This window comes from Andrographis paniculata, unplaced genomic scaffold (assembly GCF_009805555.1).
Source record: "Andrographis paniculata isolate CXL003 unplaced genomic scaffold, ASM980555v1 Contig12END, whole genome shotgun sequence".
Classification (NCBI taxonomy): Eukaryota; Viridiplantae; Streptophyta; class Magnoliopsida; order Lamiales; family Acanthaceae; genus Andrographis; species Andrographis paniculata.
This window is the reverse complement of record NW_026137402.1, coordinates 219,353-231,692: the sequence shown is the minus strand read 5'-3', so window position 1 is coordinate 231,692 and position 12,340 is coordinate 219,353. Positions and strand designations below refer to the sequence as shown.

The window sequence follows — 12,340 nt, the reverse complement described above, 5'->3', positions numbered from 1 at the left end:
TAGACCGTCATCTGTGATGGAGGAACGGATTGCGTACAATCCCCTCTTGGTATGTTATATCGGAGACTAAAGGGTTGTGGGCTATATGGCGCCCCTCGCAAACTAATAATAAATTGATTTACATGTACTTTGGATTTCGAACCCTTATGTACACATTCTGGAGTTTTCCTTGAGGTTTGTGACCCTATGGTTGCTATGTGAAACTATGTGATGTGTCATACGAAGTAATAAGGTTGGAAAACCGGGTCGAGCCGGCCCTGATTAAGGCCTAGTGGAGTTTTCTTCGTGATGTGCTCATCACTATTATTTGAGAATGAAAAAAAGGTATAAGGGAGGCGCTAAAAGACTCGTGTGTGTGAATTCCCCTTATGTGATACGTGTCATATTATTCAATTATCTTCTTCAAATGATTTTGTGGCATTATACTGTATTAAATTATCTTCGATTAATTGCGTTTACTCAACTGTTGTGTTGACCCTCTTCTTACAATCTTTTTGTAGGTGATCATGCTTCCGTTATACCTAAGTGATGCATTCACGTCATATGATGCATTGGGGGAAATTAGAACTACTTTACCTTCTAAGAAACTTTTGAAATTCATTAATCATGTTTAAAGACTAAAGCCTTTTGAACTATTTCCAATTTATGTTTTTGAATTGAACTTTATTTACTTAATTGATAAGCCGTTGCGCTTTAATTCTAAGTCTCTATTAGTTGTTGGTATTTATTATTTTAGCCTTAGCGCCACAACGTAGGACTCGTTGGTTGATGGACGAGCCTTCCGGTGTGGCGTGGCTGTGACGCTCCGGTTTGAGCCGGCCAAGGTGTTACACGATCTCCTCCTCAACAACTTTCATTCTCTTTTTTGGTGGGGGGAAAGAGCGGTCGTCTTTGCCTTCCTTTTCTTTGTTTGGGGATAAGGCCGAACCCCTTGGACTCCAGCCGGCTTTTGTGAAAGGCCGCTGGGAGCAGCGGCTTCATTTGCAACTCTGGGGCTGGAGTGGGCAAATCAACAGCCTCTCCAAATCAGGGTCCCATGACACAACGTTCGGTCTACCTTCCTTCTTGTCCAGATGTCGATGCAGATTATCGTGCCCAAATCAATATCAGCCTTTTCTTCCAGGATTGAGCGCAGCGCGAACAGGTAGTCAGGTCGGATGTCAGTGGTGTGAGTGGTTATCATAATTCGACTCAGTGACCACTTAACCCATTCCTCTTTGTCCTCGTCCACCGACCCAAACTTCAAATTTCTTTTCTTATACTCGGGAGCGGTGGCGAACATCCTGTAGAGCGACTGCAGCTTAAGCGAGCTACATTGCTCCGTTGCACTCAATTTTTCTTCCATTTCTTGGGTCGGATAGTGGACTGACCAACCCAGGACCCGGTTGATATGCCTCGCCGAATAGTCCACCCATTTCCCTTGAACGTATATGTTCCTGGGATTGTCGGCTTGGCTCATATTAGCGTAAAATTCCCTCACTAATGATACATCCACTGGGTCCTTGGGATTCTGGATCAACCAAGTCAGGGCCCGCTCTCTTATCCAGTCAGCGAGTGGGCCTGTGATCTTCTCGGGGTCGAATCATCTCTCATAGAGGATCCCCATTACCTTCGCCTTCTCATACGCTGTTGCTGCTTCCATGTTAACAAGATGAGCAGAGTCAAATTGTTTAGCAGCTAACACACTCTTCGCAGCCTCAAAAACATCCTTGCGCGTGATCTTTTCGGCATGGAAGGCCCTCATCCTTTCTTTTGTCGTTTGGCGAGCGAATTCATTCTCAAGCTCTTTCTGATGAAATTCCTTCAGTTTTTCATAGTCGAGCCACCAGTCGCTCACCGGATACCTCTGGTCAGTTTATTCAGTATATTAGAATCTGAGCGGCTTGAGGCTACTCAACCTAAGAGAGGTGCGCTTGTAGTCATAATTATTTATACTCTTTAACTGGTGAATTTTTAAGTCGAACACAGGGATTTTAAATCGCGAAATTCCATAAAAAATTAATCCAGTAAAAAATGATGGAAAAATGGCTATGAAAAAAGAAAATTGAAAGAGAGATCAACACAAGAAATCCGATCAACATATGCATAATTCAATTCTCATTCCTTCGTTATTATTTTGTTTGGTTCCTATTCTCTCACTAGCTTTAATTATCCAAATTAATTAATATTTAAGTTCTTCATTTATTATTTTTTATTCTACGGTTTTCCTTTTTCGTCTTCTTTATAATTCAACAAAGCAACACCTAATTATTTTCGATTCATTTTTGTTGCGAGACTAGCTCGGATATTTTTTTGAGTAGGCCGAGGAACCCGATTATTATCGATTTTGACTGACTTATTTTATTGGTCCATCATCGACGAATTTCAACGGCAATATATAGTAAAAAAAATAGAAAAATAGTATTTTCTATATAAAAAAAAAGAATATTTTTTTATGACAAGATAAAAAATGGATTCAAATTTGAATAAGAGATAGATAGTATATTAAAAATTTAACAATATATAATTAAATACGTACATACAACTTGAATATGATAGGCCAATTTTTTTATTTTTTTTTTATTTTTTGTAAAATCCAAAATTTATTTCATTTAATTAAAACAAATTTTAATAAATTTGAACTTATCCTTTAATAAAAACATCAACGAGGCCCAATAGGCCAACAATTTTTACAATATTAGACTGATTGAATTGAATAAATTTGGGCTTAAAAGTTTATTGAAGGCCGAAATAACCGTTAAGGCCTAATTTGAAAACGACACCGGTTTATGGGAGCAATTTTGTACGCCTAGGGTTTAGTTCTGCACCCTCGTTTCTTTCTTTTTACTTATTTTGTTTTTCGTTGCGCCGTCTTCTATCCGCCGCTCCCCGAATCCATCAGAGCTCGAGATCTCTTCCGATGGTACGCCGCTGCTCTAGTTCTACACTATCCATTTGGATCTGCTGTTTAGTTACTGGAATTTATGTTTATGTACTTTTGTATTCTGTCTGTGCAGGCGCCGAAAAAAGATAAGGCTCCTCAACCGTCGTCCAAGCCGGCGAAATCCGGTGGAGGCAAGCAGAAGAAGAAGGTCTCTGATACTTATCTTTTTTTATTGCTGCGGTTGATTTCTGGATTTGATATCTAATTTCGAGAAAAAAAAAAAAATCGAAATATGTAACCATTGCAGAAGTGGAGCAAGGGGAAGCAAAAGGAGAAAGTAAACAATATGGTGTTGTTTGATAAGGCAACCTACGACAAGCTTCTCACGGAGGCCCCAAAATTTAAGCTTATTACTCCTTCCATTCTCTCCGATCGTCTCAGGGTAATTTCAGTTTGCTTATCTTTGCGTGACTGGCTTGATGAGCTCGTTCTGATTTTCTCTGCATTGTTTCGTTTTTTCTCAGATTTGCAATGCTTAGTAGGTTACAACCTTTGCGTATCGTGTTTTTATTCACAGTAATTTTATTTTGTAGCACATGAAGACACTTGATGCTGGGTGAACCGATTTTGTGGAGTAGTTGTACTTTTATAAAACCTTGTATGAATAAACATTGTTTTAATTGTGCTACATAAGCGTAAGATGTGATTATCCATGAGAGCTAGTTGCTTCCGTCCCCAAACTGGAAGTTGAAGTTGTTTTCAATGTATTCAGATTCAATGTTTGGAGTAAAGAATTTGTTGGTGGATTTAACTAGTTAAAGATTATGTTTTGACTGACAATAACATTCACCTTATCTACCTGTGAGAGAAAATGCTCTGCAACCTTTATGTTGATGTTGATGTTGATGTCAATGTTGTCAATGCATATATATATATAGTAACTGTTATTCAAATTGTTTATTATTAAGAAAGTTATTAAACTTGGTTCTTGAATTAATTCTCCATACAAGCATTCATTTAACGGTATCAGACATTAGGCAGGCATTCTCGTAAGTGGTTACTGGATTTATGTTCGTTTGCTCAAATTTATATCCAGCTTCTATGAATTCACAAAACCTTTTGCGCAATGCACTGACCGTTTCCCTCATCATTCAATTTCTAAGTTACGTTGTTTGACATTGGTATTCTATTCCGGAGTTGGCATTATATAATTCTGTCTTGATTTTTGTTGTGTAAATTTTCATCTGCAGATCAATGGTTCACTCGCTAGAAAAGCAATCCGGGAGCTTATGGCAAGAGGCTTGATCCGAATGGTATCAGCTCATTCGAGTCAGCAGATATACACCCGGTCCACCAACACCTAGACGTTGTGCTTACGCTGAACTTTCAACATGTTTGGTTTGGTACGATTAGAACTTTGTCTGCTCTCATATGTTTAATTTCGTCTGTGAAACTTTGAGGACAAATCTTCATCCATCAGAATTGGCTATTGATATATTTTCATAATTTGACCATTTTGTTATTTCGTAACATTTGCTGGATTTGCTAGTTTTGAAATTATTGAATCTCTTGTGGCACTAGTTTTAGGTCTAGATAATAAGATTTAGGTCGTCGAATAATAAGATTTTAGGAAAGTTTTCAGGTGTTCTTTTACGCTTGAGTTTTGGGTTTTATTATAGTAAAAATTTTGAATTAATACTGGTGTGGTGTTTGATGTCATATAAATAGGTGATTTGATTTGATTTGATTCAATAGTTTTGGGAGAAAAAAAAAATAAATAAAATTGATGAGTAGGGGGCATCAGTACCAACACAACTTTTTTACATGCATTCATGGATTTTTTTTTGGTTTAAAGGCCTCGTCAATTTTGAAAACATTCATGGATTTTTTTTATGTATGTTGGTTTAAGTAATATTTTTATGTAAACATTTTAGGAGAAAATTGTGTACTTTTATTAAAAATTATATTGATTGTGGGGTCTATATTTACTAAATAAGAAACCTGAAACATAATAGCAAACTATACCTACTACTAGTGGATTGATGAGTTGTATTACTCCCTCAGTTCCGTCTATCTGTATTGAAAGATTCTTATTTTTCATTTTTGTTTGTCTCAAAATAAGTTATAATTTTCTAATTTAGTAATTGTACTACTTAACATAATAAATTTCTAACATAATAAATATCTTTTTAATTTATACTTTCTGTTTCAAAAAAGATGTCTTATTGGGGATGGACACGAGAATTAAGAAATAATAATATTTAATTGAAAGTGAGTATAAAGTAGAAGATAAAAAGTTTATAATACTCTTGTTTTTACAATAATTTTAAGGGTTTAGGTTAGAGTAATAATTATAGATAGTTTGGAAATGTATCAATAGTTTTTGTTATAAAGTAGGGATCATAATTACTAAATAAGAAGCAAAGACAATTGTTTTGGGACGGTAGAAAATGAAAAAAATAAGACAATCTTATTGGGACGGAGGGAATACTATATTACACAATACTAATAAAGATATTTTGTATTTTTCACTACAATCCATTATAATACTAATATTAAATAATTTATGTGTAAAAAGTAAACGACAATTTTGCACCGGGACGGAGGGAGTATTATAGTTTGTTTGGGTTTGATTTGAGTTTGAATATATTTCTTTTTAGTTTTTGTTTAAATACTCTATCCGTTCTATAACAAGGTATTCATTTACCTTTTGAGTCATTGTATTTAACAATAAAAAAATCTTTATATTTGTATAATTTTTTATACAAATGTCATTATATTAGTATTATAAGACACTAATAGAAATATTTTTGCAATTTTCCCTTGATTTGTAATACATTTTGATATAATAATTAATATCCAAAGATCAACATGCAAAAAGTAAATGGATACTTAGTTATGGATGGAGGAAGTATTATTTTTATGAAATATTGTACTCCCTCCGTCCTAGAAGTAAATATTCATTTGCTTTTTGTAAGTAATTTTAGAAATATTAGTATTATATTGGGATGCAGTAGGATTAAAGTATAAATGACTAAAATAACCTTATTAGTATGTGTGATATAAAGGTAATGACATTTGTGTAATATATTGTAAATTGTAAAGATATTTGTAATGTTAAGTAGATAGTACAGTTACTAAAAAAGAAATTAATATTTTGTTATGGGATATACTAAAATAGAAAAATAGATATTTTGTTATGGATCGGAGAGAGTATAAGAAAAATATTACTGTCTTCGTTTGAGTGAAAGATATTCATTGTATTAGTATTTTATAGATGTGTAAAATTTATTTCAGCAATAAATAAATAAATAAATAAATAAGTTTATGTTGGACGGACAAGAATACAAAATGTATACTGTTAGACGTGCGAATGAGTATATTTTATTGAAAACATGTGGGTTGATCTGAATCTCAAATCCAAAATCAAACACATTAAAGATTCTTTCCTTCTGTCAAATATATATGCCTAAAAAGCACTTTTTAGTGTGTTTCTTTTGTGCATTTTTTTAAAAAAATTATTATTTATATTAAATTTTTTTAAAAAAAATATGAAATCAAACACTAATTTTTTTATATTATAATAAAAATTGATTTTACATTAAAAAATTACATTAATATTTATTTATATTGCATTATAAAATTATTTTAATTCAAATATTTTTTTTTTAATTCAAATTTTAATTTAAAATACAATTTCCAAAAAAACACACCCTAGTAAAATTACCAAACTTGTACCTATTTGAGCTAGACACGGTAAGGGTATGTTGAGTATGGTGGTGTCTTAATAAGAGCCACTCCCCATACAAAACTATTACTTTACAAGAAATTATTTTTATTTACCTTTTTTTTAAAATTTGTGCCGACTAAATCGGCTTAATTTTATAGTACGGAAAAAGTATTTGCTAAATCAAGTGTTTTTTCGTACTATAAATTTTGGTCGATAAAAATATAATTTTTAAGGGGGTGAAAAGGGTTCTGAATTGAAAATTCAGTTTGAATTCAGGACGCATGGTGATTATTTAAAATTGATGATATAAACTTATATTAATTATTTTAATTAATTAAGTAAATTAGAATAACTAATTTTAAGTGATTTGCATGGTCCTCCTCATTTTTAATACTATTCCAAAGTTCAAATATTTTACTATCTCCGTCCCGTCCCAAAAGAAGAGTAACGTTTATTTTTTATACGTAGATTTTTAAATATTAATATTATATTAATTTATAGTAAAAAAGACAAAAATGTTTATATTAGATTGTGATATAAAAATAATGATATTTGAGTAATACATTGTAAGTTGCAAGAGTATTAATTATGTTAGGTAGGTAGTACAATTACTAAATAAGAAAATAATATCCTTATTTTGGAACGGATAAAAATGATAAATAGTATCCTTCTTCGGAGACAGATGAAGTATAATTATTTATCCACAATTTATTTTAATGTTTTTTATGAGGCCATTTGTATTGTTTTCAAGATAAATTTTTATTATATTACGATTAACAAGATATTTGAGTGAGTTTGGAAAAAAATGTTTTGAGTTTGGTGAAAAAAATAATATTTTTTTGGAGTCATATACCGTTCAAATATATATATATATATATTACTAACTTAATTTGTTTACTTTAGTTTAGACACAAAGTTTTAAGTATTGTAGGTATTGTGTAATTAGTAAGTAATTAAAAAATGTATTGATAAAAATAATTATAATTATTAAACATAATTATAGATTAGAATTTAAATGACTAATTAATGTAATTAAAATATTTTTTTTATAAATTATGAATTTTAAAATTTGATTAAAGTATGTTATTATATTTAAAAAAGAAAATAATAAATTATGTGGGATATAAGAAAATAGAAAAAGTAGACAAGTTAAGTGAGAGAGGGAATGATATGATATGACAAAAATATTATTTTATTTTGCATAATATATTGATAATTGTTGTCGTAAAAAAATCGCCACCGACGGCTTAATCGGAAAAATCTGTCGGTATTAATTTAATCTTAGGGTTTCCCGGCCTTCTCAAGAAAGGATCCAGGCTATCTCGCTATAACCGAAAAAATTGGCGAAGAAAGAAAAAGGTAAGACATGAATTAACGTTGAAAATTAAATTGGAATTAATGGGAGAAAACTGTAAGAATTTGGAAAAAATTACAGGAATAAAAAATTGCAGAGAAAACTAATCTAGAAGATGATGAATTGATGAATCACGTCGCCGTAGCCTTCCTAGGCTTTATTTTTTGAATCTTGTTCCGATAAGATTTTATCTTTAATTTTTTTCGAACCTCCTCAACCTCTTTTTGTTTTTAAATTATGCCTTATCCGTTTGCTTGTTAACTCCCAATAGGTTGTTGCTGGGCTAACTTGCTCATTGGTTTGGTCGGGTCCGCAGACTCACTTACTGATCTGGACCTCCTTTTGGGCCGTACATTTCCCGAACTTGGGCTATACTTGTTTTGGGTTGACCCAATTAATTTTGGAGTGTGCAAATGCCCCCCACAAAATTACCTGGGTGAAATTAATTTGATGCCTGGGTAATTTTGTAAGATCCCTGCTTTTTAAGCTTCGTCTGTGCGCTTAATCATTTCAATGCCAGTTCCGTCTTTCACCTTCATAGGACTGCACCTTATGTCTTTCGGGATACAACCAAATCACCCTCCACTTGCTCAACCATGAAAAGCCCTCATATTCTCTCTTTCCTCTTCGCGACTGTGCACCGCGCCTTTGCTCCTTTTCGTCTTGTCGGCGAACTCGCTCCCTCTACCTTCAAGACGCGCTGTGGCGACTTCCAAGCGTACCCTCGTGAGGTGGTTAGGCGACAATCTCAGCGATACCAGGCGACCCGGGGCGGGGAGTAGCTGTTTTTTGTCAATTTCTAAGGGTCGTCGGCGATTCTTGCACCACGAGGGGAGTTCCAATGTCTAGGCCAAAAACAGGCCCCCAGACCGGCCATCCTTCTCCGGAGCGCTCCGGAAAGGTGGCCCCGACATAGGCTGGGCTTGATTTGGGCTCGCGCCTTCGCGAAGGACCGAGATGAAGCGCCCGAGGGTTCCTTCGACGCTCTCGGCGGGGGTAAGCTTCTGTTGGCTCAATCTTGGTTCAATCTTAATGTTTTCCCTTCCCGTAGCGATATTTCGGAGTTTAAATCTTGGATGGCTAGGTTAGATCCTTTATTTGGGGTGCAATGGCGGACTTGTGGTATTTGGGATATGCTATCTTTATGTACTGAATTCATCCCTCGTGACAACGTTATGATCAAATCCCTCATGTGTTTCTGGAGCCCTAGCATAAATGCATTTGTATTTCTCTTCTGGATTTTAACCCCGACTGTGTTGGATGTGGTAGCAATTTTAGGTCTACCTTTGAAAAGGGTAGAACCTCCTTTATCCCTGTCGTACAAGTCCGGCTGATTTCCATCCGTGTTTTCTTTGACAGTAATACCACTGTGAGCCAATTCCTTGTGTCAAACATGCTTTATGGTCATGTTGATCCTTTGGAGTACAATGCGTTCCTTATGTATTGGTTCAGCAAGTATTTTGTATGTTGTGCATCAAAAGGATTTGTCCGAGAAGTTGAACCGATTGTAAATACCCTTATGTCAGTGGCGGAGATAGACATAGCTTCGTTCTTTCTGGGTTTGCTATATCATGGTGTGAATGAATTTCTAGGGAAGCTTTCTGTGTCTTCTTCTTGCGAACCGGTAGGAGCAGGTCCTCTATGGTTTCTCAAGTTGTGGGCACGGCTATATTTTCCAAATTTAATTAGCCCGCGCCTGAACTTCCCATTGGTCCACATACGGTTTTAGGCCCTCATCTGGCATCATACCCTCATGTTCAAGGTGATCTACATTCGGTCCCTTACTCCCTCTTACATGAGACCGATCGAACCTTGACTGAGTTCTGCCCCTTATCCGGTCTCTTTGCATTTCTTGGTGTTTCCATTCCTGCGGCTACCGACCTCCCCCGTTCAATGTGCTGGAATAAGTGTCTGACTGCCCGGATTTTGATTGGGGGTTTGTCTGTGGGATCCCGATATAATCCGTTGCTCGGAGAAGTCTATCAACCTCAATACTATGCTCACCATTGTCTTGGTCCAAGGGATCCTCTGTTCGGCTTTCTCCTACCACCCCCTCTTGGTTTAGGCCAGAATCTAGGGTCGGCTCTCTTTGATGCTTGATGCACTTATATTCGCGACATAGAAGATGTTCCGCACTCATCTTATTCCCCTGACCCGAGCACTTTGCTTACCTTTGATGGCTGGTGGGCTGATTTTCTAGCTCATGCGGACGTGGCTGTCCTACGGCGGTCTCTAGCCAAGTTAGTTGACGAACATTCGAGTGACGAGGGATCACCCGACGCTGTCTCCGAGGGGGTAGAGGAAGTACTCGTGCCCTCGACTACAGGTATTTTGTTTGTTTTTACCTACTGGACACATGGTTCGGAGACACATATGACTGATTACTTTTCTTTCTATCGCAGGCACACCTCCTAAGCGTTCGGTCCATATCACTTTCCGCAGTTCGATGCACCCGAAGGTTGATCTCAAAGCCAGCCGGGCCTAAATCGCGGCCGAAGCGGCCCGCCAAACGACCAGCTCCGTCACCACCTTTCCTTCAGGTACTCCAAGAACGAGTTTCCATTAAGAAGATAGACTCTTATCCCGTTGGAATTGTGCAGGTTCCTCCCAAAAGGGCCACCCCTTTATCCTCAATCGCCCCGGAAGCAGAATCGCCTTCATGGACATCACTTGCTCAGGTATACTTCGCCTCTCTCTTTCCTTGTACTTGCATGTGCGAAGTTTCCTGATGAACCATGCTTGGTAGGCTTTCCGCGCGGAGTTAGGCTCTGAAGCCGCCGCCAAGTAGACAAAGCGATCTGTTTCCCCTCCGTCCTCTTTCCAGGTAAGCGTTAAAAGATCAATATATGTCTGACTCCGCGAATTGTTCTAACTGATGGAAGCATGAAGGTTTCTCATGAAGTTGCAACTCCGGAAGCGGCGACTGAATCGGCCCGGACCCACTCCCTTGTCTCAGTCAAGCCTGATAATACCTGGATGTCCGTTTCTCGGACCGCTCCTCTAGTCCCGGAAGTAGTTCCCGCCGACGTGGAGACATATTTCGCTCAAAGGCTTGTTACTGATGCCTCTGCTCCTTCTATCTTCGGGGAACTAGTTACGGATCCCTTTGATGCCTATCAGTCTGCCCTACCGGAGAATTCGTTCATCCTAGACACCTTACAGGCATTTGTCCTGACCACGGTTGCATCCCTATCGTCGGACCTGCATCATCACAGGAAACTGAAGGATCTTGCAAACCGCTTAGGTGAGACCTCCGGGCACCTAAAGATGTTGCAGGGTGTCCGCAATATGAATGACAATAAGCTTAAAGAGTTGGCGGCTCTAGAAGCAGAGAAGGCGACCTGCGCTCAGAGTTTTCTAGACGAGAAACAACGCACTGAGGATGAGACGGCGTATATAGAGGGCCTTTGTGCTGAAGAAACAACTCTATGGGCTTAATTGAGCAGAATTGAGGAGCGACTGAAGGAGATCCCATCGGAATTGGCGAGGGTAGCTGCGAGTCTCGTCTCAAGGACTGCTCGGATGATAGAAATGTACAATCGTACGAGGGCTCTGGATGAGCCTTTGTTGGGACTTCGCGGGCAAAAACTTGTCTTTGAGAAGAATTTCCAGCGGGCTAAGAGAGGGTTCGAAGAACTGCGTTCGGCATGGCCTAGCGTGATGGCCTAGTGGAGTTCTTCGCACCCCGAGGCCCCCGGACCGGCCAACCTCCTCCACGAATGTTGGTCCCTATAGCTGGGGGATCATGCATCGTAGATGCGACGCCTGAACCGCCGGCTGAAGATGCCTCTGCTGATGGCGTTGGGCTCATGGATGTCCATGTTAATCATGATTAGGTCTGAGCGATCCCCCCGTGGATCAGTAGTTTGTCTTGCATGTTGATCGGTCCTTCGTGTAACTTGAATTGAATTGCCCTCTTCCCCTTTTTGTTTTTTTGTCTCTTTTGCACTGACCTGTAAGCGGCGGGGGGAACTATTTCTGTAGATGTTAACCCAACGCCGTATCGGCCTTGTTTTGATGGTAGACCCTCTCCTTAGTCCTGGTCATCTTTGTTATATCTATGGGCATAAAATCCTTGATTACGTGGAACTTTCTTCTTCTAACTCCTAAAGGGACGGATAAAATTTCTTGAGATATTTTCCATTAATGAATGTGCTGAACTCCCTTCCCTTGGGTTCCATTATCCTGTATGCAGCACCGGTTGTCTTAGCCGATATGATAAATGATCCTTCCTATGTGGGTGACCATTTCCCAAGATTCGCATCATTTGGACCCACCGGAAGGACGACCTTCCAAACCATGTCACATTCCTGGAAGGTCTGGGACCTGACGTGCTTCTGGAAGGCCATCTCTGCCTTCTTCTTCTAATGCCGCATATGTTCGAGTGCTTGTA

At 37.7% G+C, this 12,340-nt stretch overlaps 2 protein-coding genes across 3 annotated transcripts; both read left to right on the top strand.

Moving 5' to 3' along the window:
* The first annotated feature begins 2,745 nt into the window (after positions 1-2,745).
* LOC127251611 (40S ribosomal protein S25-2-like) lies at positions 2,746-4,377 on the top strand. Its single transcript, XM_051275375.1, has 4 exons — positions 2,746-2,902; positions 2,997-3,071; positions 3,171-3,305; positions 4,114-4,377. The coding sequence occupies exons 1-4, from the start codon at positions 2,900-2,902 to the stop codon at positions 4,225-4,227; spliced, it is 327 nt and encodes a 108-aa protein (XP_051131332.1). The 5' UTR covers positions 2,746-2,899; the 3' UTR covers positions 4,228-4,377.
* Positions 4,378-10,167: 5,790 nt separating this feature from the next.
* Positions 10,168-11,955, top strand: LOC127255683 (uncharacterized). Of its 2 annotated transcripts, XR_007839702.1 has the most exons (5): positions 10,168-10,273; positions 10,350-10,487; positions 10,548-10,625; positions 10,694-10,771; positions 10,837-11,955. XR_007839702.1 is itself a non-coding variant. In XM_051281355.1 (3 exons), the coding sequence occupies exon 3, from the start codon at positions 10,831-10,833 to the stop codon at positions 11,383-11,385; it is 555 nt and encodes a 184-aa protein (XP_051137312.1). In that variant the 5' UTR covers positions 10,168-10,273; positions 10,350-10,625; positions 10,694-10,830; the 3' UTR covers positions 11,386-11,955. The 2 variants fall into 2 exon arrangements, 1 of the variants encoding a protein (XP_051137312.1); XM_051281355.1 differs by having other exon boundaries at positions 10,350-10,625; positions 10,694-11,955.
* Positions 11,956-12,340: the final 385 nt, after the last annotated feature.